Source organism: Boleophthalmus pectinirostris, unplaced genomic scaffold (assembly GCF_026225935.1).
Source record: "Boleophthalmus pectinirostris isolate CB_2022bp ecotype Guang Dong unplaced genomic scaffold, ASM2622593v1 HiC_scaffold_2, whole genome shotgun sequence".
NCBI classification, from domain to species: domain Eukaryota; kingdom Metazoa; phylum Chordata; class Actinopteri; order Gobiiformes; family Gobiidae; genus Boleophthalmus; species Boleophthalmus pectinirostris.
Window position 1 is genome coordinate 25587055 of NW_026571152.1, and position 26589 is coordinate 25613643.

General features: G+C 37.1%; 3 protein-coding genes across 3 annotated transcripts; 1 reads left to right on the top strand and 2 right to left on the bottom strand.

Annotated features, from left to right (window-relative positions):
- Positions 1-1866: 1866 nt before the first annotated feature.
- On the bottom strand, positions 1867-10206 carry LOC110169483 (aminopeptidase N-like). The gene is given in 24 exon segments (XM_020935023.2): positions 1867-2123; positions 2205-2286; positions 2423-2563; positions 2643-2810; positions 2892-3002; positions 3091-3182; positions 3269-3416; positions 3502-3542; positions 3544-3558; positions 3632-3762; positions 3895-3974; positions 4054-4226; positions 4312-4377; positions 4457-4522; positions 4622-4765; positions 4854-4967; positions 5738-5892; positions 7074-7200; positions 7280-7416; positions 8004-8146; positions 8221-8407; positions 9257-9373; positions 9475-9569; positions 10070-10206. Coding segments are annotated over 24 exon segments (2841 nt in total). The 3' UTR covers positions 1867-1952.
- A 729-nt stretch (positions 10207-10935) lies between these two features.
- On the bottom strand, positions 10936-19525 carry anpepb.1 (alanyl (membrane) aminopeptidase b, tandem duplicate 1). Its single transcript, XM_020934898.2, has 21 exons — positions 19213-19525; positions 18215-18506; positions 17808-17950; positions 17153-17289; positions 16951-17077; positions 16503-16657; positions 15844-15957; positions 15617-15760; positions 15298-15363; positions 15149-15214; positions 14781-14953; positions 14452-14528; positions 14206-14339; positions 14064-14119; positions 13750-13897; positions 13576-13667; positions 13395-13505; positions 13146-13310; positions 12682-12822; positions 11806-11887; positions 10936-11381 (listed from the first exon to the last, which is right to left on the bottom strand). The coding sequence occupies exons 1-21, from the start codon at positions 19511-19513 to the stop codon at positions 11223-11225; spliced, it is 2883 nt and encodes a 960-aa protein (XP_020790557.1). The 5' UTR covers positions 19514-19525; the 3' UTR covers positions 10936-11222.
- Positions 19526-23100: 3575 nt separating this feature from the next.
- dnaaf4 (dynein axonemal assembly factor 4) lies at positions 23101-25710 on the top strand. Its single transcript, XM_055155708.1, has 9 exons — positions 23101-23312; positions 23740-23887; positions 23956-24089; positions 24154-24346; positions 24417-24550; positions 24685-24794; positions 24876-25029; positions 25263-25368; positions 25527-25710. The coding sequence occupies exons 1-9, from the start codon at positions 23172-23174 to the stop codon at positions 25697-25699; spliced, it is 1293 nt and encodes a 430-aa protein (XP_055011683.1). The 5' UTR covers positions 23101-23171; the 3' UTR covers positions 25700-25710.
- The last annotated feature ends 879 nt before the right edge of the window (positions 25711-26589 follow it).

Consider the following 26589-nt stretch of genomic DNA (forward strand, 5'->3'; position numbering starts at 1 on the left):
TACTGCTTGTGGGAGATAAAACACAAAAAAATGTTCCTCTCTGTTTGTATTTGTACATACATAGTGTCCATTTTTATTTTATGTATGTATTTTTATTATTATTTATTACAGTTTTGTCACCTGCATTCACTACTTCAGATTTCAGCACATTGTGACCGACCTAACAGCTTGGATCTTGTACAGTTTGTTGTTTAAAATATCCCTGTTGATACTCAAGAGTCTTGTGCTGAGAGTGGCTGCATGTTTGTCTTTTATTTTTGCTTTTATTGCGTCGTAGGTCTGTGTGTTTATTATTTGGGTTGTATTGGGTCTCTGTATTCAAATGTCTTCCACAGAGAACAGCGAGAGAGGATGCTTCACTGCAGTCTGCCTCTGCTCATGTTGACTTTGCTTTGACCAAACAATATTGCTTGTATTCACTGTATAGTTCTTTCTTACCAATAGTTGTAATGAAATAAGGGAATCAATGAAGTGTATACCAGGCAAAATAAGTAACGTGCTATATCAAATTTAAGTAAAAATAGCAATAATGTCTGTACCAATTCAATTAATGGGGCATTGTGTAACATTTCTGGTGGTCCATCAAATGCTTTTCTCCATGGAGATGTTATTGCTTTGTCAGGAATGTTTCACAGTATGGCATTAATCCTTTTTATCTTCATGGAGACCAAACCAGACCAAGTTACAGGTCAGATCTGTGGAGAGGTAACCCCGCTCACAGTCAGAATGTTTATTTTTCTAGATATTTTTGAGCTATAAAACCATCTGTAATCTAATGTAATATAAGGAGAGATGTTTAATGTCATACTGTGGAACATTCCAAGCAGAGCAATGACATATCCATAGAAACAAGCAGGTGACGGACCCCAAACCAAAAAGTTACCTAGTGCAGCTTGAACTTTTCATTTACTTTTAGTTGCAAACTGTGGGATAAAAACATAACACAATTAACAATAGTAAGACCCAGCCAGAGATAAGGAAAAGTATGTTAAGGTATGTTTTCCAGTGAAACTTTAATGTGTAGATAAAAAGCCATGTTACTTTGCCATAGTCTTTAACTAGCCTGAAGCCACTTACACTGTGATTTTGACATTTTTGCTTAACCTCAGTAAGAACATTAAAATCTAGTGTTTTGCATTGTGCACCAATACCTTTATTGACTTGAGAGTCTATGTAGACTTTTCCTTCTCAGACTGGGTTTTGCTATGAGAAAATTCCAAAACAGTCAAGCATGTGTTGTGCACTTTCAATACACCTTATAAATACTGTATAAAAAGTGAGTTGAGCAATTCACTTAAGAGCACTACACATAATATACTGTGCCCTCCTCTGGACCCCATGCAACTGAGCCTAGTGATGTGCAACTGGCATACTAGTCTACTGTATATCAAGAATAATTGTTTCTATTAGGGCTAGACCAGTTTGAGTATATAAGATCAGATGTACAATGCTACATTAATATTGCTATAACAAGTGCTGTGCAGCTCTTCACTCACTCTGTATGTCTCTGTTTCTTTAGACCTGCCGTATGTGTATGTATGACATTGCTGTGAAATGAAAAGCCATAATTTGTTCTTTGTTAAGATAAAGTATTGTAATTGAGCCATTGTCTTTATTGTTGTTGATGGGTGAAGAAACTGTTGAGTGCTTCAGTTTCTGTTGTTGACTGTATTTCTTGCTGTTTCAACCAGAACAATAAAAGGTTTAACAATGCATGGTGTTTCACACGTTTTTATTTTAAAATTTAATAATAAGGGTTCAATAATCAATGTCAATTTCTTATAAGTAATTTCTTATCTCTTAGATTTTTTTATTGTCATTTATCATTTTGATACTTACACACATATTTACATAAAAATGCCCAACCTGAATATAAATGTTTATAGTTTCTACTAAACAGTATACACAAATGCTAATTGTTTTACCAGCCTCAGTCAGCATATAGAAACAGATCACATCAGCACCATATGCGGTCCAGTCTGTCCAATGAACCAGTCCAGGACCTCCTGCTGGTTCTGCTGTAACCACTTGATGTTGGCCTCAGTCCTCTCCAGCGCCTGCTCCACGGCCAAAGAGGCGGAGCCAAAACCCAAGTGCTCGTGCTTTTTCACGAACTGCTTTAGCTGCAGAGGAAACGCGCCATGTTAAAATAACCTGATGAAAATAACTCAGTCAGGGATGTTCCTGCGCCAATCAGGACGTACCTGCTGCAGTTCAGTCTGTGTAGAAAACCTCGCTGTGACACCACTGATTATTGTAGCAAAAGAAAAGGATCCCATTCCATACCTACAGACAACACAATGTCTTTAAGGCAACATTCCTAAACTTTCAACATAAATATGCCATTCAAACTGTATCCATTCATTATTAAATAATATAAATATTATTACAGGTATATTACATGTGGACTCTTAGAACTCACTCTGTGAACATGTATTCCCATTGCTCTTTAACAAAGTCCCATGCCAGTGTTTGTCCTTCTCTGTTACTGGCCACAGCAGCGATCACTGCTGAAGCGTCCTGTTTGCGAATCATGGTTGAGTTTAACGTAAAAGACAAATATCTGCAACAGAAATGTGACAGGACCCGTTTCAGATAGATACTCCCACAGCGCCCTCTGCTGTAAAACCAGAGTAACACACCTCTGCAGCAGCTCAGGTTTGGTTGTACAGGCCAAAGCAGACATGAGTTTACTGGCCTCACTGGCCACAGCAGCACTTTTAAACTGGGACCAGCCAAAATCCCACTCTCCCTCTGCTCCAGCTGCTATAGCACTGCAGTACACCACTGCACGCACGTTTGCATGAATCCTACAAAAATAAATAAACAAATAAATCAGCTCTGTGTATGTAACAATATGCACCAAATATGGATAATATAAGTAAATCCACATGTTGTTCTGAGGGCTGTCCATCCACTGTCTGAACCACAATGAGGTTAAGTCCTGGCACTCTGTGACTCCTGTCTGACAGGCCATACGGATGGCATTCACCTGGTTGTATCTACAAATAGGTACAAATCAACGACATTGAACATTAAACAATATTTGGTCTTTAAAATGTGAATGTGTGTTCTGAGCACAGAACTCACTGATCTGTGTGTCTGGCTGGAACCTCAGTCCACTCCGATGTGATGTTTTTGAAATGTAAAAAGAGGGGTGTCACCAGCTTTTTCATGTAATCCTAGAAAACCAAGTTTTATGAATAACTACCGTGGGTCATGTTTCACTGTCAGTAAAACACCATCCAGCAGGTCTTTAGTGAGATACCTGTAGAGGTTGGTAGACTTCAGTGCGGTCCAACATGAGGTAGTAATAGTGCATGTTGTCCAGAGCAGACTGCCATGGCATGAACTCAGTCTCCCCAGACAGGAACAGGGTGGTCCTCAGAGCCAGTGTGGTGGATACTAGCTTGGCCCTACATCAGAAAAGAAAAGAAAATAACTAACTCAAGTGTCAAAGAAATGACTTGAAAGTGTTGTATTAGTATGATCAGCACACACCTTGCTAAGTTGAAAGCATCGTCTATTATCTGGGCTCTGTTTATCAAGCGGTATTAGCTGCAAAGAGAGAGCCAACACAGGCTAATACCATGTGGTACATTGGTTCTGAAGTGAGCTTGGTAAAATATACCTGGTGGTTTTTATTGAGCTGAATGAAGAGGCGCTCCCAGTTTCCCAAATCATAGTTCACACGATAATACCCGGTTACATTAACATTGGCCAGAACCCATTCCCCTCCACTTCTCATGTCAGAGTTCACCTCTGAAGAACCATAACACACAGCAGTTACTACACTGCTATTTTGCATCCCCATACAGCAAATAATTGTAAACATTTCAAAGTTCTAGTCATTATTTACAGAAGATACAATAAAAGTAAATATTGTTTTAATACCAGTCTTTTCACTGAGCCACCACACATTGCTCTGGAGGACACCATCTTTCATCCAACGCACAGGAATCAACCACTTGTAGCTGAATGTTAAAGAATCATTAATAACAACAAAACAAGGTGAATTCATATATTTATCTTTTGTGATATACTGATCAATACTTGTACGGTGACTTGACTGTGACATTCGACTCAGGATCCAACAGGAAGTGCTTCTGAGAAACATATCCTGTTGCTGTATCTATGGTGACCACTGGAAATCCCATCTGAAGGGTCCAAGTGTCCATGATCTCTCCAACATGATGAGGCAGAGACATGCTATTGTTTTTCACCGCCTGTTGACAACAAAAGACAACATTTCAAAATGATTTCTCGCTTTTGTACAGGCCTCTTTGTGATGCTTTTCTGAATATTTAATACCATGTTCAGATGTTGCCACAGATATGACCCCACAGTGTTGTCATAGGAGAAGGCTGTGAGATAAGTCTTCAAGAAAAGAAAAGTTTTACACACTTTTGTTTAAATAGTCAAATTATGTATATTGCAATAGTATAAATATAATTACACTTAGCCCTTGGACAAAAACTGGTTCGGAGAGAAAGTCTGACAACATCCTCAGCACAGAAGCCCCCTTTGAACAGTGTCAATTGTTAGTATACAACAATTTAATTTCAGTTTTTTAGTGAGGATCACAGACTACTACCACTATGTATGACTGGTTAGATAATACCTTGCTGTAGGAGATGGCATCAAACTGTTCACTGATCTGTTCTGGCTTTAGGATGTCCTCTTCTTTGGAGGACAGAGGGTGAGAGGAGGTCAAAGCATCAACAGCAAATACTCGGTGGATGTCATCAAGTATAATCATGTCTTTCTGAGAAAAAAAAAAAAACAAACACCCAAATAAACAACTGTAAATGGTACCAAACAAATATATTTGTGGTTATAAAAGATAGCCTCACCAAGTTCCAGTCAGGTTCAGCATGGTCAGCTCCCAAGTAAGATACATAGGATGCGAAACCCTCATTCAGCCAAACCTCATTCCACCACTTCAGAGTGACCAGATTCCCAAACCACTGAAACATATCACAATGCTTTTGGTTAAAACTATGCCTACATATACTAGTCTGTTACATCATTCTACAAAAATCATTAAACTGCATTTGTGTTATTATGTAACAAGGGAGTCCATAATATAAATATACATTGATATTTTATTTCTCTACTAGTTCAACACAGAAATTTAAATGTAGTCAGAGGTAAGTTTTGAAAGCATGTTGTCTCGTTGAGCAAATTATGTCATATTTTAATTGCAAGAAAACCTCTAGAAAAAACGATACATAATCTATCTAGTTGTTTTAGTAGAACCAATTTAGTATCCAGAATTTCAGTGATGTACCCAGTGGTGTAGTATAAATTAAACTGATCTTTATTACTTTTACTTCACTACATTTGAGAGCAGGTATCTGTACATTCTACTCCACTACATTTTTTTTTACTGAACTGAAAAGTAGAAGAATTTGAGACCTGCTAAAAAGGCTGAGGGGTTTATTTTTAACATATTTGTGCAAACAATAATTAACAAATAAAACATCTAGAAAAGGTAGATAGAGGGATAGATTCAATTGTTTTTGGTGAGCAAAATTCTGCATAAATCTTTATCAAAATCAATCCATCAGAAGCTTTTTTAGATCTCAAAATCTGTGTGAAATACTTTTAAACAGGTACTATAATACTTTTACTTAGGTACATTTTTTCAGGTGATACTTTTTACTTTGTATTTATTTGCGCTGGTATCTGTGCTTTTACTTATTAACTTTAAATACCCAAGCAGTACCACACTAACCATATGTGCCAACTCATGTGCAATTATGGTGACAGTGGTCTCTCTGTTTCCATTGGAGGAGCCCACAGGATCGTACAGCAGGTTGGTCTCCCTGTAGGTCACCAAGCCCCAGTTTTCCATGGCACCAAAGTAGAAATCGGGCAAAGCTATCTGATCTGTTAACACAAAAACAGCACTACAACTTAAGCCTGACCAGACGAGTCAAATGACAATGAAGAGTTTAAAGGTCCTATATTACACGGAATTGACTCTTGGGAGCTTTAAACCATGTTAAAATACCTCATCAAAAACATACCTGGAGTTGTGTTTTATTTCATTCACATGTTTGATTAATCCTTTATTATTAGTCTGTCTACATCTTCAAATCTCAAAATGCTCTGTTCCACCTTGTAATGTCATGACGCAGTAGTAGGGAATTTTTTTATTTTTATATTTTTTTTCAAATTAACTTTTTATTAAAAAAGCAGATTACACATTGCAATGTGTAGAATGAAATCACACAATCCTGCTTTTGTATTTTTTAAAAACATATGCAAACTCAGAAGAAGTTGGGAAGCAAGGGAACCTCTTTTACAAAATTAACAAAACATTGCAAATATGAAGTAGTTTTATATGAAATCTGATCTCACTGGCTTAACATACTCTATTTAGACCGCATCTTATAAAATAAGTTCAGCTGCACTTTCAATAAAAATGAAACCTTTTTCCATTGTGTAGATCTCTTGCACAATATCAGTCCAGTTCTCAATTGTTGCTCGCTCAGGTTTAAGCCACTTCCTAATTATTGCCTTTTTACTTGCTGCTGATAGAATATAGAGCAATCTCTTGTTTGTGCTGCTAAAGCCATCTAACACTAAGTTACCAAGATACAAGGCTTCAAATGACAGGGGGAAAGAAATGAAAAAACATTTTGTAGATGTTGATGAATCTCTGACCAGTGTTCTTGGATGACCCTACATTCCCAAAAAACACGGAAATGATTAGCACCGTCACTACCACATCTCCAGCAGGCATCACCTGTTCCTTGGTATCTCTTCTGTTCTGGTGTACAGAAAAATCTCATTAGGTTTTTCCAACAGACACCACTCCATGTATTTGACAGTAGAATAGAATTTAAAAACACAACAAAAACACTTCCCGTATACCACATTACATCACGAAGTGGAACAGATTTTTTTCTGTTTGAGAGAAGAACTCAGCCTAAATATGCAGGGTTTGTGTGTTAAACATGTGAATGAAACAAAACAAAAGTCCAGGTGTGTTTGTAATAAGGAAACAAAATTACAACATAGATCAGAAAATAGCGTAATATAGGCCCTTTAAACAATAGCCTCACCTGATTTGCTTAAAGGGTAAGGGATATTGTAATAATTCTGGAAAAAGTCCAGGATGGGTCCAGTGACATTGAGAGCATAGTTTCCCTGCCCAGACTCAATGGCCTTCCTGCGAGCCCAGATCCGTATCTCAACACACACAAAATTTGACTTTTGCATTTGTTTTGAAATCTTTGAATCTTGCAACTCAAAGCAGCATCATCATTACCTTGGTGCCTTGCTGTTCTGCACTGATGAAAGTGAAGTCACAGACGATAACTGCCAGTAAATAGGAAGACATTTTCTTAGTGGATTCAAACCTGGTCTGCGTTACTGCGATTCCATCTATGGTTGTGTTGACCACATCTGAAAAAGCCATCATATATTTTGATTACACTTCAACCATGTCTGAAAATACACACTATATTATTGATAACTGATATTTTTCAAAATATTATAATTTGTACTCAACAATGAATACCCACATAGAGATTTCCAGTTCAGTTTTCACATATTAAAAATAATATTAAAAGTTTAAGCATTTTCCAGGGGATAATCAGCATCTATATTTCAATTTAAAACTATGTTAAGTCATAGTTATTAAAACATTTAGCTACATTTAAGCTTTATAAGTATCCATGTAGCTGGGTTATGCTTTAAAGGTGCAATGTGCAAAGTTGTCTCCATGGAGATGTTAGTGCTTTGTCTGGAATGTTCCATGGTATGACATTAAACATTTCCATCTAGAATTTATTAATTACGGGTGTTTCTATTGCTCAAAAATATAATAGTTCCTCCTGTGAATAGCGGTGACTCTCCACAGATCTGAACTGTGATGTAAGTTACAGATAGGTTAAATCTATTCTATGGAACATTCTAGACAAGGCAATAACATCCCCACATGATGAGTTTAACCATAAGTACCATAGTGAAAAGATGGGAATAAGACTGACCAATCTCTTTGCCATTAGACAGGGCCACAGTTCCTCGAGGATGGATCAGAGTGATATTGAATACGGCCTTGAGAGCAGGCTCATCAAAACAAGGGAAAGTCTTTCTGGCATGTGTGGGGTGCATCTGAGAGGTGGCAACAACCCTGAACCAGGACACTTTGGTAAACATACATACACATGTGTGATGTTAGCTGTACAAAAAGAGAGGTTACTTTACTTTTTAACTCCATCTTCTTCATACTCGCTCCTGTAAAATCCAGCAAGGTCATCTGCCAGTTCTCCAATGAAGGCACTGAACAGCTGATACGTGTTGCCAGCTTTTAACTGCTCTTTTAGATGGATGACCATATACTGTGTTGTAGGCTGCAGCCAAGTGGATTTGATACTGGGAGCAGGCTCTTCCCCTACAAAAAATACAAACAAATACATTCATGGTAAATGGTCACATTTTTCTATAGCACTTTTCCACCTTCAAGGCACTTTACAACAAAGAACCACTCACCCATTCACACACCAGTGTACACAGACACTGTGGGCAAGGTGGGTTAAGTGTCTTGCCCAAGGACACAACGAGAGCATTCATCTGTGGGAGCTGGAATCACACCAGCCAACCTGTGGGTCAGCGGATCTGACTGCTTAACCTGTGATGTTTATGTCGAGAGCTGGATTTGAACTGCCAACCTTCAGATCAGTGGGCAAATGCTCTACTAACTGAGCTACTGCCCCCATATATTTTTAAACTTACTTTTTATGTTTTTATGCACCATTGTGTACAGGGATTCACATATATTTTTGGCTTGTGTTTAAAGGAAGGAAGTGATTAGACTTTCTACTCTAGTTATTAGATTCTACTAATTAACAGTTTTAGATCAATACTGCAGTTTACAGTGAACCAAATTATCTTCCTCCTCTGCATTTGACCCATCCTTCAGTCTCGGGAGCAGTGAGCACCACAGCCCGGTGCTCAGGGACCTATTTCTATGATCTTGAGCTGGACTTGTTCAGATTACGTTCACTGGAGAATTTTACCTATAGTGCATCTTTGGGTTGATGGGTGAACATGATGAGAGAGTGCCTGGAGGAACCCCAGTTTAGACATGGAAAGAAACATGCAAACTCCGCATAGACTGGAGATCGAACCTAGAACCTTCTTACTGTGAAGCGTGAGTGGTAGCCACCATGACTGGCAGTGTGTAAAAGAGTAAAAGCTTGTGTCTGAAGTTTAACCACAGTAACACAGTGAATGAAAGAACCTGCTGCTGTGAGTCGGACCATGAGATCATTTTCCTGGAGCACGTAGTTCAGTTTGTTTGAGTGAATCAGGATGACGTCAGTGTTTGTCACACACTCAAACTCCACTGTAGACTCTCCTGAAACAACAATAAAACAAAAGATCATCTAAATACATATGGCTTAGGTTCACATATTAATGATCTGTTTCTTTACACACTGGAGCCAGTGTGACAGTTACCTGTAAAGATGTAGATATTATCAGGATTTGGGCTGAGATGAGGCCACAGAGTCACACTGTAGGAGAGTGGTATCAGAGCAGAAGACAGGCGATATCTGTGGGCCACACAAGAAATGGGTAAAATGAAAAAAAAAATTTATTTTTTTTATTTTTATTCCTTGACATCTTTAAATGTTTGCAGATTATTTCTTTGTGGTTTCTATCCATAGAGGACGTAAGAACCTGTTGTCAATGATTTACTATAAAAAAATTAGCAGGCTTTCCTTCATTAAAAACAGCATTAAATTTCTATTGCGATAACATAATAGTTCCTAGCGTAGCTCACAAAGGAGATCGATAAAGCATTTCCATTTTACTCATGTATATGTTTTATTGCAGTATTATTAAAAGTCCGTTGGAGGGCGCACTTCCTCCATCACAAAATTCCTTAGCCTTTATTCTAAGTGAATTTTTGTTTTTAGATTTAAATTACAAATAGAGGTGGCCTAATTAAGACACACACAAGCACACATCTAAAGAATCAAATCAATATACTTCTTAACTGTCCTCCTTGGATATTTGTGAAGTGGTGAAAGATGACCAAAGTTGGTCGTACCTGTCCCATGGTGCGGTACTGTCGCCCTCGTCTCCCACCAGAGCAAGGGTCCATATCGTGACAATGGTCGCCACCGAGGCCACAGCCAGCACCGTACACAGCATACACAGTTTGCTGACACGGCAGCATTTCCCCATGTTTCCAGTCCCGAGGTAAGGTCAGGCCAAAGTGCTACAAAGTGGTCTTCTCCAAGGCGCACGCATAACCAGCCCAAAGGCAAAGATACACTCCAGTACAGTACATTCACTGGACACGAGGTTCCCAGGCTGGTGATAAATTAGTGCCAGAGCAGAACTACATGTGTGGATAAACTGCCGAGGGAGAGATAAGAGTGATAAATTATTCTCGCTTATAAACGAGCCTAGCGCCTAGGAACATCTCATTAACTTCAACAACAGACTCATATCACTGCTACAACTCAAGTTGAAGTTGCACTCCCAGCCCCACGTCCCATAAATGGACATAGAAAACATTTTACATAATTATTAGCCTGTAATGATGTAAACAGTTATATATATATATATATATATATAATATATATATTATCATGGAGAATTAAAATGTGTTTTCTGAGTTATTCACTTTTAACGATAACATATCCTTTTGCAGACAATGCAAATCTCTAAACGGCAGCTGTATCGAGAGGCTATATCTGTCTGGTAACTCAACAAATGTGTAAACGCCTACAGTAAAATATAATACCCAATAAAGATAAGTCTACTTCAAGAATCTTTAACGAAACGAGGTATCACAAGTAGTTACACATCAAAGGAGCACAACAAAGTACTAAATACAAACATTTTTATTTCTCAAAATAGAGTACAATCTTGATAGAAAATGTCTATAAGCATTCACAGTGTCAGTAGTCACATAATGGGGGCCTGTGAACATAAAGGTGCATTTATTCAACATGTGAAATGGCAAATAATTTTTCAACTTTGTCTTAAAAGGGAGCACATTAATAACATCCTATTTATGCTGATTTATCCAATTTATTGTGTATACAATTGTACAATAAATATATAGGTTAAAACAATTACATGTAAATGAGAATTATCTCATGGGCACAAGAGATAAATATAAAAAATACAAAAACATCCCATAAAATCCATAACTATCCATAAAATTGGATAGTAGTGGGCTAATATTTAAATTATGGTTTTGCGGCTTCTTCTTTAAACCATTGAGAAACAATTTCTTTGTTCTCTTCAATCCACTTCATGTTACTGATGGTCCTCTCGATGGACTGGTCTAAGGCCAGAGTCCCAGAGCCAAACCCAGTCTCTGAATGGTCCTCTTTGAACTGCCTCAGCTTTAAAAACAGAGCACACAAATCACATTCATCACTATTATATGTTATAGGTTACATTTCATTGAATAATTAGATTTAAATTAAAATGTCTTAGATTGCACTGTGGTAATAGGTTGCATGCATATTCATATTGTTGTGTAAATAATATTCAAGGAATATTCACGTTCAGTAAAAAATGCTTAAAGGTACACTATGTAACTTTTCTGACAGAGATTCGGCAGCTTGTTTCTCACAGTAATACTCAGTAATCTTGTATTGCTTCAAGTGTTTTTTCATTGCTACATAATGTGTTGAAAAACAGACATTCTTACACTGAGGAGTCACCTCACCACTGACTGACCACAGACACCACCAGGTGGCGGACCCTCCACCAGAAAACTGTCCAGCACTTTATAACTATAAACAAGGTGAGAAAAACACAAACCTGTTGAAGCTCAAAGTCAGTGGAGAAGCGTTTCGTTACTCCATTGATGAGGTTAGAAAAGGAGAAGGAGCCTCCTCCATATCTAAAAACAAACACACGGCCAAGATTAAACCCTCCATAACCTCATGGAAATGACATTAACAGCAGTGGATCAGTAAAGGTGTTTTTTTCAACTGCTGTTTACATCTTTAACCTTGCCAACCATTTTCCAAAATTAAAATAAAACTAATTAAATTATTTATATGGATCCACTGGAGTCTGAAATAAATCTTGATTGATATCATATTAGACTAAGTAATGAATGAATTCTTTAACCAACTGAAAAAAAAAAAAAACACGAAAAGAAATTGAAATAATGGAAAAGGTCAGCTGAAAGGGTGGTGTTGCTGAGTTAGCGTTGACCTGTGATCATTGCTCTCATAAACTGTCCGTAGAGCTGCCATGTGATAATGTTTGTGATGTTTTATGGAGCTGGTGCACGTGAGACATGTGACACTGTACTCCATAAGGATATTTAACAAGTCCATCAAAAAGGCTCAATGTCCAGTAAACTAAACACACAAAACTAAAATCACAGTAAGATCACTTTGGAGTCACTGGAGAGCACACTTAAATCAATTGCTTATTTTTCTTCCTTTTATGGGTTCCTTTTACATATCATGTCCTTTTCATGAAATATATTAGAAAAGATCATATTTAACATTACTTAGCATTCATAATTTCTTATAGTGATATGCCCCTTCACCTCATTATATTAAAACTAAAATCATAATTTTTCCTATCTATCTTCGTTAAATGTATCTGTATTGTCATCTGAAACACGCTCTTTGCTTAAAGGTAACTAAAATCTTGATTTGTTTGCACTGAAGTACTCACTCCTGGAAAATGTATGTCCAGCGGGCTCTGACAAAGTCCCATGCCAGCGCCTGTCCCACCACGTTGTTTGCGATGTAGATAATGGTAGAAGTGCCGTCCTGTTTACGGATCTTCCCTGGTGTAATTGCATATTCCAGATACCTGTAGTGAAAAGTATAGTCACATGGACTGGAAATGTCTATATTTTCAAAACAGACTGAAATGCACTCAATTACGTAAAATAATGTATTTGTCAGTATCTGATATACAGATTTGAGAAGCAGAATTTGTGAAAATGCCTAAGCCAAAGTAGCAAAAGCCAAGTGTCATTTATATAAGTCTATGGTCATAAGGCATAAATAGTTGGTCTAATGTTCCCACGTACACAGTAATGTTTATCCTATTTGTTACTTTCTATAATATTTTAAGCAAGGGCTTTTATGACATAAAAACATGACGTGCATATGTAGATGGCGTCTTCCCACCTGTTGAGAAGCCATGGCTCCTTAGTGCAGGCCATAGCAGAACGCAGTTTGTCAGCTTCAATGGCATTAGCCTTCTCAAACTGTTTCCATGCAAACTCCCACTCTTTAACGCCCCCTGCTGCAATAGCATTGCAGTACACTGTAGAGCGCAGGTTGGGCTGGATTCTGAAAGGTAGGATTGAAATGATCATTTATAGGAGATTTTGAACAAAAATATGAATTAACTTATTTCTTTGTAAAGAGACTTACATGTTGTTATCTTCATTGTTCATCCACTGCTGAAACCAGCCTTTAACCAAATCTGTGCATTCCTGGAGGCCAGTTTTACATGCTAGGCTGATAGCATTCACTTGATTGTACCTGAAGTGAGAGGAAAATAATAAAAAATCCTGGACACTGTCTAGTTTACTTATAATAATATTTTACTCACTGCTCCATGTGTCCTTTGGGGACTTTTGTCCAGTTCTCTGTTAGTCCCTTGAAATAGTTGAACAATGGCGTAACCTGTTTCTGCAGATATGTCTACAAAAGCAGTCATAAACGACATTTTTTGAGAATGAAAAATAGATCTACAAAATGATTAAGTTATTTTACAGTTGCTCACCTGCATATGGCCATACACCTCACTTCTGTCGAACATGAGATAGAAGAAATCCATGTTGTCCAGAGCTGACTCCCAGGGCATGAACTCCCGCTCATTCTTCAGGTATAGGGTGGTTTTCAGGGCCAGTACTGTGGGAATAATCTTGGCTCTACAAGAAAACACTGGAAATAATTAGCCTCTTAAACACACTTTACAACTTAAATCATACTACTGGACAGGTAATTAAAAACAAACTATTGAAAATGTACCATAAACATGCATGATATAAATTACTGAAAAATATGTATTACATGTAATATATAACAGCACCATACCTGGCCATGTTGAAGGCATCATCCACTAGTTGAGCTCTGTTGATCACTGGAATAGTCTATAATACATGTGTATAAACAGTATGGAACAATCAGCTAATACAATCATTAATATTATGTTACTGTATATGCAGTCTGGACTCACTGTGTGACCGGTGCTAAGAGTGTTTAAGAGTTTGTCCCAGTTGCCCTGATCATAGTTTACTCTGTAGTAACCAGTGACATTGAGGTTGGCCAGCACCCAATCACTTCCAGTTACTTTCATCCTCTCAACAATTTCTACAATAAAAAAAACATAGTAAAGTATAATTGCAGAATCAAAAACATTTTACTTAGCAAAATAACATATAAATGGACATTGGGTTAAGGTGGTGTGACGGGGATTTCTTACTTGACTTTGGGACCAGCCATTCTGGAGACTCCACAGTTCCAGTTTTCATCCACTTAATGGGTACAGTCCACTGGTACCTTTATAAAAAATCTGTAAAATGTTTTGTGATCCCACACAGCATATAACACAGTAACCTAGTTTTAATAATAAATGACCAAAGGCATGTGGATCAACAGTACTTTTTTATAATCTCACTCCCGAGATTCAAAACCTATTCCTAGTTTTATTCTAAAGAGACATAAGCAGCTTCTCTTAGAATTTGTCTGAGTTAAAAAAACACTTAAGTTCATAATAGTATTAGTATGACATAACACAGAGGCGACACATACTTGTACGGGGATTCGACTGTGACTTTAGAATCTGGGTCCAACAGGAAGTGCTTCTGAGATACATTTCCTGTGGCTGTATCGATGGTAATGACGGGGAAGCCCATCTGCAGCACCCAAGTGTTCATGATGTTGCCGACAGTATCTGGGAGGGTTTGTCCAGTCGTTTCAAAAGCCTATAAAGATGACATGGAAAAGGTTATGATGATGATGATTGCTTATCATCTGTATTGGCTGCCAATTTGTGCCATTGGCCCTTCTGACCACCACCAAAACTCACAAACACACCACTTTCATACTGGGCAATGTGGGTGAAGTGCCTTGCCTAAGGACACAACAATAGTTGTTTTTTAATATAAATTAATACGCACATCTTGCAGGTGTTTCCATAGGTCTGTGTACACTGTGTTGCCAAACTTAAACTCATTCAGATAAGTCTGGGAAGTGAAGGAAAATAAAGATCAATAATTATGTTGTTAGTTTTGTTGGTATGCTTTTATTGTGTAAAATATATGCATACCTGGAGCCCCTTTGTGAACACTTCTTCTGTGAGGAAATCTGAAAGCATTCTCAGCACTGAAGCACCCTAAAACCATTGACACAGTTGTATATAGGAGAGGTCAGACAGACAGGTGCAGACATTTAAAGAAAAAGTTTAAGTTTAAAAATTTGTTTACATTTGCACAATTACATGTGCCAATTACATGATATTAGTTTGGTTAATATGGTTAAATCTATAGAATGGCATGCTCCATTACTTTATGGTGTCAATCCAAATATATTTAAGAACATTTCCATATTTAAATGTGCAGTAGCTGTGAAATTATACATTTAGATACCTTGCTGTATGAGATGGCATCAAACAGCTCACTGATCTGTGCTGGTTTCTGGATGTCCTCCTCTTTGGAGGACAGGGGGTGAGAGGAGGTCAGGGCATCCACTGCAAACACTCTGTGAACGTCATTGAGCACTATCAGGTCTTTCTGTGTAAAGAAGCATACACTGGTTGATCACTGCTGAAATGTCACTAATCATTAATAGTTGTGCGTTTAGTTGGAAAACATACCACGTTCCAGTCAGGTTCAGCCTTGTCTGCTCCCAGGTACTCCACATAGGACGCAAAGCCCTCATTTAGCCACAGGTCATTCCACCATCGCAGAGTGACCAGATTACCGAACCACTAACCAACACAGAAGACATTTGGTAATATTGAATGAATTTAGTGGCCTATGTGAACTAATAACCAGAATACAAGTTATATCCAGTGTTGGGAAGTAACTGAATACATATACCGAAAATACATATTCTGAATACTAATTCTGAGTAACTGTATTCCAGTACAGTTACTCTTTCATTTGGTGGTATTCAGAATACATAGTGGTATTCATCACGCAATTTTAGCTTTGAACTGCATGATAATAGAGAAAAAAATAGAAAACACTGCAATGTGAATGTATAATTTTTATCTCTATTTAGAAATTAATTAATGCATAACCACAAAAATAAGGTTGCTTGTAATTATGTCATGTTTTCTCTCAATAATATAATCCAACTTTATGTAATAGTATTCTAAGTATTCTGATTACAGTACGCTGATTGGCCCAAGTAAGAGAATACATTACGAAATGCATTTTAATTCAGGTATTGAGTATTTCCAATATTCAGTAACTAAAGTATTCTTCTCATTACCTGTTATCTTATTAAATTTCTCTATTACTGACTAACCATGTGGGCTAATTCGTGAGCAATGATGGTGGCGATGCGCTCTTTGTTGCCGTTGGAGGAGAAGGCTGGGTCATACAGCAGCGCAGTCTCTCTGTACGTGATCAGACCCCAGTTCTCCATGGCTCCGGCATTAAAGTCAGGCAAAGCAATCTGATCTGAAGGTAAAATCAGATATTACTAAAACATAATGATCAGTAGGAGGGTCAGAGTGATTAAGTTTATTTGTTCTTTGATGCATGCAATGAGACAAATATGTAATAAAGTTCGAGGAAAATGCTGACAAGAATAGATGTGACTGATAAAGATAAGAGGTAATAAGGATATAACTTTCACATGATAAATGGTTTTGGAACTGTTGTAATCCAAGGCAATATGTTGGGCATGACAGTTACATGGAAAGAAGTCTAATGTTAAAATGTTAATCTGTAGCTTTGTACACAGCTCTTACCAGACTTGGGAAGGGGATAACTGGAATTGTAATAGTTTTCAAAGAACTTCAGAATGGGCCCAGTTGTGTTAAGAGCATAGTCTCCTTGCCCGGCAGCAATGGCAGACTTCCTTGCAAAGATGCGAATCTACATCCAAACACAAAATAGATATTTATATATTTTTAATGACCAGTTTGTCTAAAATAGTAGGGTTACACTTACCAAAACCGAATCAATGGTATTACTGACAAAGTCATAGTCGCTCACTATATATGCAAGCAGGTAGGTCGACATTTTTTCAGTTGGATCAAAGGAGGTCTCAATCACCTTCACACCATTTATCTCTTTATTTACAGAGGCTGTAATAAGAATAAAAATACAAATACTGTTACTGTAAGATGTTACATGAAGTCATCCTGAGTCTGAGGTTGAGTTTCAAATTGAGAAAATAGATTCATAATCCATTTATTAAATAATCAAACCTGCCAGCATTCTCAGTAATGTACATTTTGCCTTATGTGTTTTCAACAACGTGTTTACCATGTCTTTTATTGTTTATCTGTATACATCTATGTACTTTAATATTCTCTTTGGTTTAATGTGACTTTTTAACATCTGTCCAAGGACAGCAGATGAAAAATAGCTAATTCTGGTAAATTTACAGAAATGATTATTAATGTGTATTGTCCCTGTTAAATAAACTAATAATAATATAAATAAACTAATAATATAATCATTCAGCTCTGATACAGAAAACAATGGACTCTCCTCAGCCAAAGTTCATCCCTGAGCTGATCTGACCCTCAGAGTTAATGGCTTACTCTTACTATACTTGCTGTTCTGCATTTGCATCATATTTCTTGTAACAGCAACTCACATTTCTGTTCCCCATTGGACAGGGCAACAGTTCCAGGTGGATGGATGAGAGTGATGTGGAAAACAGCCTTCAGGGCAGGCTCGTCAAAACAAGGGAAGGACTTTCTGGCATCTGTGGGCTGCATCTGAGTTGTAGCAATAATCCTTTTGGGGAGAAAATTACATTCAAATATTTAAAGCAACTTTCTGCAGTCTACAGTAATAAGATCACTTACAATCAGAGGTGAACAACCATTTTCAGAACCAAAATAGTGATAATAATGATAGTAGTAGCAGTGCAAGTCATAGCAGCGATTTTAAACATGATACACTTGAATTTTATCACAAATATTGGTGGGAGTGTTATATGTATTCATGGTAGGAGCAAGAAGTTCTGTCTTCAATTTATTTGAATCAAGAGGCACGTACTTTGTGACGTTATTTTCTATGTATTCACTCCTGTAAAAGCCGCCCAGGTCATCGGCCAGCTCTCCCACAAACTCTGTGCTGAGGCGGTACACATGGTCCTTCATCAGTGTACTGTCCAACTCGATGACCAGGTACTGCGTCACTGTCTGTAACCAGTGCTTCTTGATCTTGGGAGTGCCAGCACCACCACTGACAGACTCCAGAACAGGCTCTTTAGTGTAGTTCAGTTTATTGGAGTGAATGAGGATCAGGTCTGTATTCTCCACACATTTGAATTCCACACTGGACACACCTAAAAATACATCAAACTCAAATAATCTTTTTATGAAATGCCTGTTTTTATATGTGCGTCTTTTTTTTGTATTTTCTATGTTTTTAATTTTAGCTTCTGGGTGTGTATTGTATTTTTACTTTGTTGTGAAGCACTCTGTAAACTGTTTTTAAAAGATACTTTAAAAATCACCTGGATAAGTGGAGTACCCAGTAGAAATGGAAAATTATTATATGAACTGATACACTTACCATTGTTCCGTGGATGAACTTTAATCAGCTGAAAAACTATTAATTTAAAGGTGCATTGTGTAACTTTTCAAGTGGAGGGTACATCAAATGCTTTTCTCAAGCTCTACCTTACATATATTCCATTAAAGGTGGTTTTGTAAAAAAATAGTAACACTAGTAAAACATGCATTCTGACTAAGCAGGGTCACCTCTCCACAGATCTGAAATGGAACTTGGTTCGGTTTGGTCTCCATGAAGTTAGAAAGGTTTAATACCATACTGTGAACGACTCCAGATATTCCAAAGCAATAACACCTCCAAGAAGTAAAGCATTTTATAGGCCTTCTGCCAGAAAAGTTACACAATGCACCTTTAAGCATTCAAAACATCTATGAAATGATGCAAGTCTAAAAGCACAATTGTAAACCCGTCTTTGCATTTATACTTTACATTTAATTAACAAGGCAGTAATGACTTGTGATAGAGGACTTTCTCACCTGTGAAGATGTACAGTCCGGTGGTCGGATCTTTAGTGAGTCGAGGCCACAGTGTCAGGCTGTAGTGCTCAGGCACCAGGGTCTTGGGCAGCCGGTACTGGTCCCAGGGCTTGTTAGATGGGGCAGGTGTTGTGACTGTAGGTTTGGTTGTGCTTCCTCCATTTGTGGGTGATACTTCATTGTTTTTTCCTTTTTCTTGTGAGTAAACAACAGAGAGAGCGATAATGATAGAGACAGAGGCTACCCCCAGAAAAATGAGGAATATGCCAACGGTTTTGCTGATGAAGTAGCCTTTGCCCATGTCGACACCAAAACTCTAACCACACATGTGCATCAAGTGTGGACCATCAGCCTTTATATGTACTCCCTCTGATCCCACCCCCTTTCCTACAGGTGACACATTAACATTTAGAATAAACAGGATTTGTTGTGTAAAGAGTTTAGATATACTACTTTTATTTCACTTTGGATTAGAATAGAGTAGAGGGCAATAAAAAAATAACTAAAACCCTAAAAGAAAAAAAAAAACCTGAATGACATTAAGACCAATACATGTAAATAGGGTGGCTGTGAAGCAGAGCGTATAAACAAACTCTTTACAAAGTAATAGGACTGTCTCTAAACATGTCCAACAGTATTTTTGCTTTAGGTTATTTCACTCCAAACGAAAAATAATTTAAGGGATTTATTGGTAGATTTCTTTGCATATGTATTGGGTGAATGACATTTGGAGTTTTCAAATGCTCAAAACATGAAAATATAAAGGCTCACAAAATGTGCATATTTTTTTATATATTTAAGTGTATATTTTATCATTTAGTATATGCACCTTGAAAAAAACATTTTTCTGCATTTAAAGTCAGGGATGTTTTAAAAATGTAATTCAGTGCAACGAACATATTGTAAAAATTTAATTAAATTTTAAATAACTTAGCTTATTGAAAATGATGAAAAATACAAACTGAGATTTACAAATAAACAGTAGGACATTAAAAAGTTTAGGTTTTTTTTCTTAAAGTTTTGAAGAATTTTACATTTGCCTTGATATGGCAATAACTCTCAACTCTGGTACCATTTTGGTAATACAAATAAAATTATAAAAGAAATACAAATATTTTTTAGTTAAATGCTTAATGTTACAGGTCTGTTTCACCAAATAACAAATTTCGTTTCACACATGACACATTTTGTGTTACCGTATGACATTTTTCATACATTTTCATTCTAAACTGGTTTATACTTTATCCATCACAGAGAAACACAAGCATCAGTGCTGACTGCTCACAACAAATGATTTGATTTCAAATGTAGTATTTTAAAAATTATTACAGTTTTAAACACATTTTGAACGTTACACCAAATGACATCCAAAATTGTGGCATTTGTACTTCTCGTGACAAAGGCATCACCAGCAAAAACTAAAAAGCCAAATCTTTTTTCCACCTCAAAGTCCTGCAGGGTCCACAGAGTGATGTCATCATGTGATACATGAGGAAAGACCTCCGATTATTGTTCAAAATGGCTCTTTGACTTTGTGATACCGAATGACATTGATGAAATAGGCTTCTGGGGACAACTTTTTTAAGACATTAAAAGTAGTTCTTTTGTGTTAATTTTGATAATAGTTTTACATGTTAATGCCAAGGCTTCCAAAATTATCCCACAGAGAAAAGTTTATGATTTTGTCAGTTTTTATAATTTGTGTAAGCAAAAGGTATCACTGATTCTGTGTATGATCCCTTTCACCAAATGACATTTTGATTCTGATACTGAACATATAATATCCTTTCAAATTTGGTTTCTTCTTCCAAATGTGTATTGGTACAACAAAGGTGATATAAAACAAATACATTTAAACAATTTAAACATTTATATATTAATAACTAGAAAAGTTGTGGCTTCTGGACATAAAAATGCCTATGTCACATCACTGACCCATTTACATTAATCTGGTAAAAAAATAAAAATAAAAAATCAGATCAATAGCCCATTAGGGTTCTCTTAAGATAATATAAGGTTTTCTTTCCAATAATTTCAAACACTCAAAACAGACATCTGAAAAATTTATCTTCGAGTATTTATCTGTAACCTGTATACACCCTACTTCCTCAATTCATATTATCATTCTGTAGTTGTCTATTAACAGATTTTAATAATATCTTTTTATAAAGTGTTTTTTATGACTTATGATTTATAAATATATTATGGAAGCAATGGTTTACAAAACATTCTCTCTATGATGGAAATTTTGTCCATCATAGAGCTACTTATTGATCAAACTTAATTAACTGATAATAAATAAACAGATTTACTAGCCTTGTTGACTTTCTGCAGTTACTTTTCAGACTAGAATTTCTGTTGTATATTAAAACTTTTTAAATGTATTAACAACAAATAAAAGTCAAAATATAATGACTGAAAGCTTCTAAAAGAGAATATTTACAAATAAAGTGCTGAAAATCAGAAATTGCTTATTCTTTTTTGACATTTTTTAATAATGTTGTACTGTCAAAAGACAGTTTAGAACAAAGACGGTGGGTCTTTTGACATGTGTTTTACAGTTTGTATCGGTTGAGACAATGACTGAATGATAACTGTTGCAGCCCTATAACTGTTGCAGTATTAAGACTGGTCTTAATATACACACTTCATAAGCCAAGTTCAATGTCCTCTAGTCAATAAAAAGATTTACTGCACTCTTACACAGCCTTTATCTCTGGTGTCATGCTCTAATGTTGGCAACAAAGACATTCAACTATTCACACTAGTCAATATTTATGAGTTTATGAGCATTTTCTGTCAGTGATTCAACAATACAGTCTATAAAATGATGCCATGCAAACAGTCTATACAATATCTTTGGCCTTGTTTTTATCTGTGTGGGATATCTCATAAAAGATGATGTCTGTGCAGCATGGTGATTATAAGTTCCATTATGAAGGGAGGCTCACAGGGTGTCAATTCATAACTTTAATTACATAAAACCTGGTTTAAAGGGGAAAAGAAACTTAAATAATTTTAGTTAGATAATTATTGAAAAGTATACAGTTCAGAGTAGATTCTTGAGTAAAGTCCTGGATTCAGTCTACTACGTTTGACACAAAATGATCTTCTTTCCACCAGATTGATTTGACAGAAAGCTTTGAAAGAGCATATGACATTATAGGTAGTTTTCAGATCTTAGAATGTGATTATATCATATTCTCTGATGCCCCCAAGGGCCAGATTTCCGTATTGACTACATTACATTTGGCCATGAAATATCCAAAAGATAAATTCCCATTTGTTGAACCTGGTATTTTCAGTTTTGACTAAACCCAAGAACTTACTTTTACTATTACAACATAATTTTGCATTTTAACCATATTGATTTAAGCTGCCCCCATCTGTATTAATTAATACTGGCCTATAGAATGCTGTGATGCCCTCTGAAACCCAACAATGTGATGGACACAGAGATCATAGAACTTAGAATAGGAGATAAAAAGTTAAAATAATATATCCAAGACTAAGTAGAAGTGAACATAGGCACACAAACGCAGATTAACTGAAACACTTTCAACTTGTTAACTTTTGTCTTCTGTGGAGAAATGATCAATCAAGAAAATGAATAGTACTAGGATTTCTACTGGTCTAAAACATTATACAGCTGTTTCTGCTGTACAAATAACCACATTATTAAAATGGTTAAGCTTCTATATTTATTCCACATGTATTTTCTCAAAATTAGCTTTACTTGGCCAGTCCGGAATATGGCCATGGATCTATAGTTCTACGTACACAGCCAGCTCCGCCAGTTTTGTTTTTTACGGAACAAGTGAACGCGCCACAGCGGTTACCTTGGTGACACCACGCGCCTTCAGTAGCGTTTCGCTTTCGGCTCTCCGCATTAAACCATAGACCGTCTATGCATTAAACTAAGCTTAAAGTTACTTTTAGCTCGTTCAGAGAATATTCTCATGTGTAGCTCCGCTAAAATGCCACTGCTGATTACAGATTACTCGTGGACCCAAACAGACTCCACAGTTTACATCAGCGTCCCTTTGAAAGGAGCCAGAGCTTCCCAAGTGGACATTATCGCTACTGACCAGTACATCAAAGTAAGTTACGCTAGCTAGCTAACAGTTAACTAAGATAAACATGATGCTAGCTAACGTAGATATCACTCACCCTTCGTCCATGCCATGTGTAATTTCTTGCATCTTAAAAGTTATGTATGAGTGCGTGACTTTTTACGTCTGTGCTCTAAATTGGAAACTGCTCCATCTCCAGACATAAAACGCAGGGGAACAAACCTCTGTAGGCTACTAACCCAAGCCGATTTGGGCCTACACTGCAATAGAGTTACCATGATGATATTAACAGTTTAAAGGTGCATGGAGATGTCTTTGCTTTCATATGTTTCACAGTATGGCTTGAAACTGAGACTCGGTATCTATGGAGACAAGCACATCATCCACACATAACAAAAAGTTACATAGTTTTTTTTTTTTTTTATTAAACTGAGTGCTTTGTGCTGGTGTCCAGGTGCATTTCCCTCCATACCTGTTTGAGGCCTTCCTGGCACAGCCTGTAGATGAAGACAAAAGCTCGGCAAAGGTAGGCAACGGAGCAGCGCTCATCACTCTGCCAAAGAAGACAGAAGAGCTATGGGACCAGCTAATGATAACTACAGGTACGCCTGGAGTATTACACACATTGAAGAAGTGTGCTTTGTATAATCCATAATTATGAATGTTACAGCTGACAAGGAAACAAAAAAAAATCTGAGAGAGAAAGCTCTGATCAAACACCAAGAAAAACTGTGTGCCGACTCCAAAGCAAAAGCAGAGAAGCAACAGGCTGAAAAGAAATATGCTCTGAAGACTATGATGAAGGTATGATGCTTTGTATTGCACTTTTGGTTAGACTCATCTAATGCACAGGTAATCTTTTCTTTAGCTTGAACAGGAAGAAATACAAAATATTCAGAAAATCAAGGACTTTGAGCGACAGAAGACCACAGCAGAACTGGAAGCCTGGCAGAAAAAACAGAAAGATCAACTTCAAATTGAGAAACGTATCAAAACTACACAGAAGGAACCAACAAAAAACACTGCACAGAGAAGTGAGACTGAGGCAAAAGCCAGATCTGGTAAGTGCTATAAACAGAGTTTAGTTTGTGTTATTAAATTACTGTTTGGTAATATTTTGATATCTCACAGGCAATAGAGGACTGAAAAGCAGAAAGCAAATGGAGCTGCCTGCCCCAAGAGCTTCAGGGAGTATCCAGGTGACCTTCACTCCCAGAGTCTTTCCCACAGCGCTCCGAGAGTCCAGAGTGGCCGAAGAGGAGGAGGTGAGACCTACAACAGACGTGAACTCAGCATCATATACATAGCAGTAAAACACAATATTACTATATTTCTTGGTTTCTTTAATTCTTTTTGTATTTAAAGGCATTATGTGATGTGTTACCTTTTACACTCATAGTGGCTCAGGAAACAGGCTGAGGCCAGGCGTGCCTCTAATGATGCACTGAAGGATCTGAAGGACCTTAAGGAGGAGGAAAGGAATCCAGATTGGCTCAAGGACAAGGGAGAGTATGTAAATGCTTTGAAACAACATGGTATTTTTTATTATTCTAATTTTTAATGCAACTAAACAAGTGCTCACATTTCCAGTAAATGCTTTTCCACCGGAGATTACCAGGGTGCAGTGAATGCTTACAGTCTGGCCATTAGGATCAACAGGAAAGTGCCCGCTCTCTTTTCAAACCGTGCTGCTTGTCATCTGAAGCTGAAGAATCTCCACAAGGCCATAGAGGATTCATCTGAGGTTAGTTTATGCCTCTTCAAAACATCCACACACATCCAATCCGCACAATACAAAAACACTTCTAAGTAATAATGTGTGTGTGTGCAAAGCTGTAGCTTGAAACATCTATGATAAAAAGTATAATATAACATTCAGTCCTCTAATATATTTATATATAACCAAGTTGGTGCCTTAATGTAGTTTTCTTACTGACCTAACTTCTTTTATCTTCATATATGGATATTTGTCTTTAGGCTTTGGAGTTGATGACTCCAGCAGTGCCTGCCAACGCAGCAGCCAGAGCCAGAGCCCATGTGCGCCGAGGAACTGCCTTCTGCCAACTGCAACTCTACACTGAAGGTCAGCGTGCCTACTAACAAGCAAGGTTTAAACATAGATAAAGCATATGCAACTAGCTACCATCTAGTTTGTTTCTAATTATTCAACTACCAATAATCAACCCACTGCAACCCAAAAGAAAGTTAGATACAATTAAACATATAGTTCTGTCTGTGCAGGCCTTCAGGAGTATCAGGCTGCTCTGAAGATTGACCCTGAGAATGCAGAGGTGCAGGCAGACACACAGAGGATCAGGGACATCATTCAGGGCTCTACAGAAGAAGTTAAAACACAGACAACTGTCTGTGACACAACAGTGCCCACATGTGGTCACAAAAAGCACTCCATATAACTCAGGATCATGATGAGACTTTCCCCCTGAAGATTAAGCCAAAGAATTGAGATTTAAAGGTTTAAATGTAATAAAATGTGTAAATATTGAGAACAAAAGGATAAGAATAAATGGTGTAATGCACAGAATAATCAGCCATGCTCAATTTGAATTTGTTTCAACCATTGCTTTCAGACTTCAGTCCCACTTCACTCGCTCAAAGGACTGATTTAAACTCATAACCCTGTTTGATGTGCTGCACTGAGCATCTGCAGATATTAGGCAGGCTGTGTTTGTCCTAATCTAGTGGAGAATCTGAAGTGCAAATTGAGGTCGTCCGATCAGACCACACGGCTGGCACTGGGCAGGACATGGTGCAGCAGGGTCATGGGAAGGTGGCTGTTCCCCCAACTGAGCTGCTACCTCCAACATCACTTCTAAAATATAATAAACATATTTAAATCCTATAAAAGACCTATTTTTAATTAGTGTGTAATGGTAGTTCGTACCAGTTAGCTACATTTTAACTGTACGCAACCTATAAACTTTTATCCACTCTTGAGTTTTTTCTTGATATGACCTAATTGAGAAAATTACAGGCATTAATACAAAACAGGCAGTAGCAAACTCCAAATAATGGACTCTTTTTTTCCCTATATACATTGCTTTTCTGTTTGTTTCTTCTAAATACTGAGTTTGCTTTGCTGACTTAACTGCAATCCACTGCAATCCAGGAGATGTGGAGATGGACGAGATGTCCTTTTTAACCTCCTCTGTTTATATGTGCTGCAGATGTTCTGACAACAGAACAACTGCATCAGCATATTGTGTTTAAAGTTAAAAATGTAAATATTATGTATATTTCATATAAGCTGCCTCTTTCTTCAGAGGCAGGTTATATGAATTGTGTA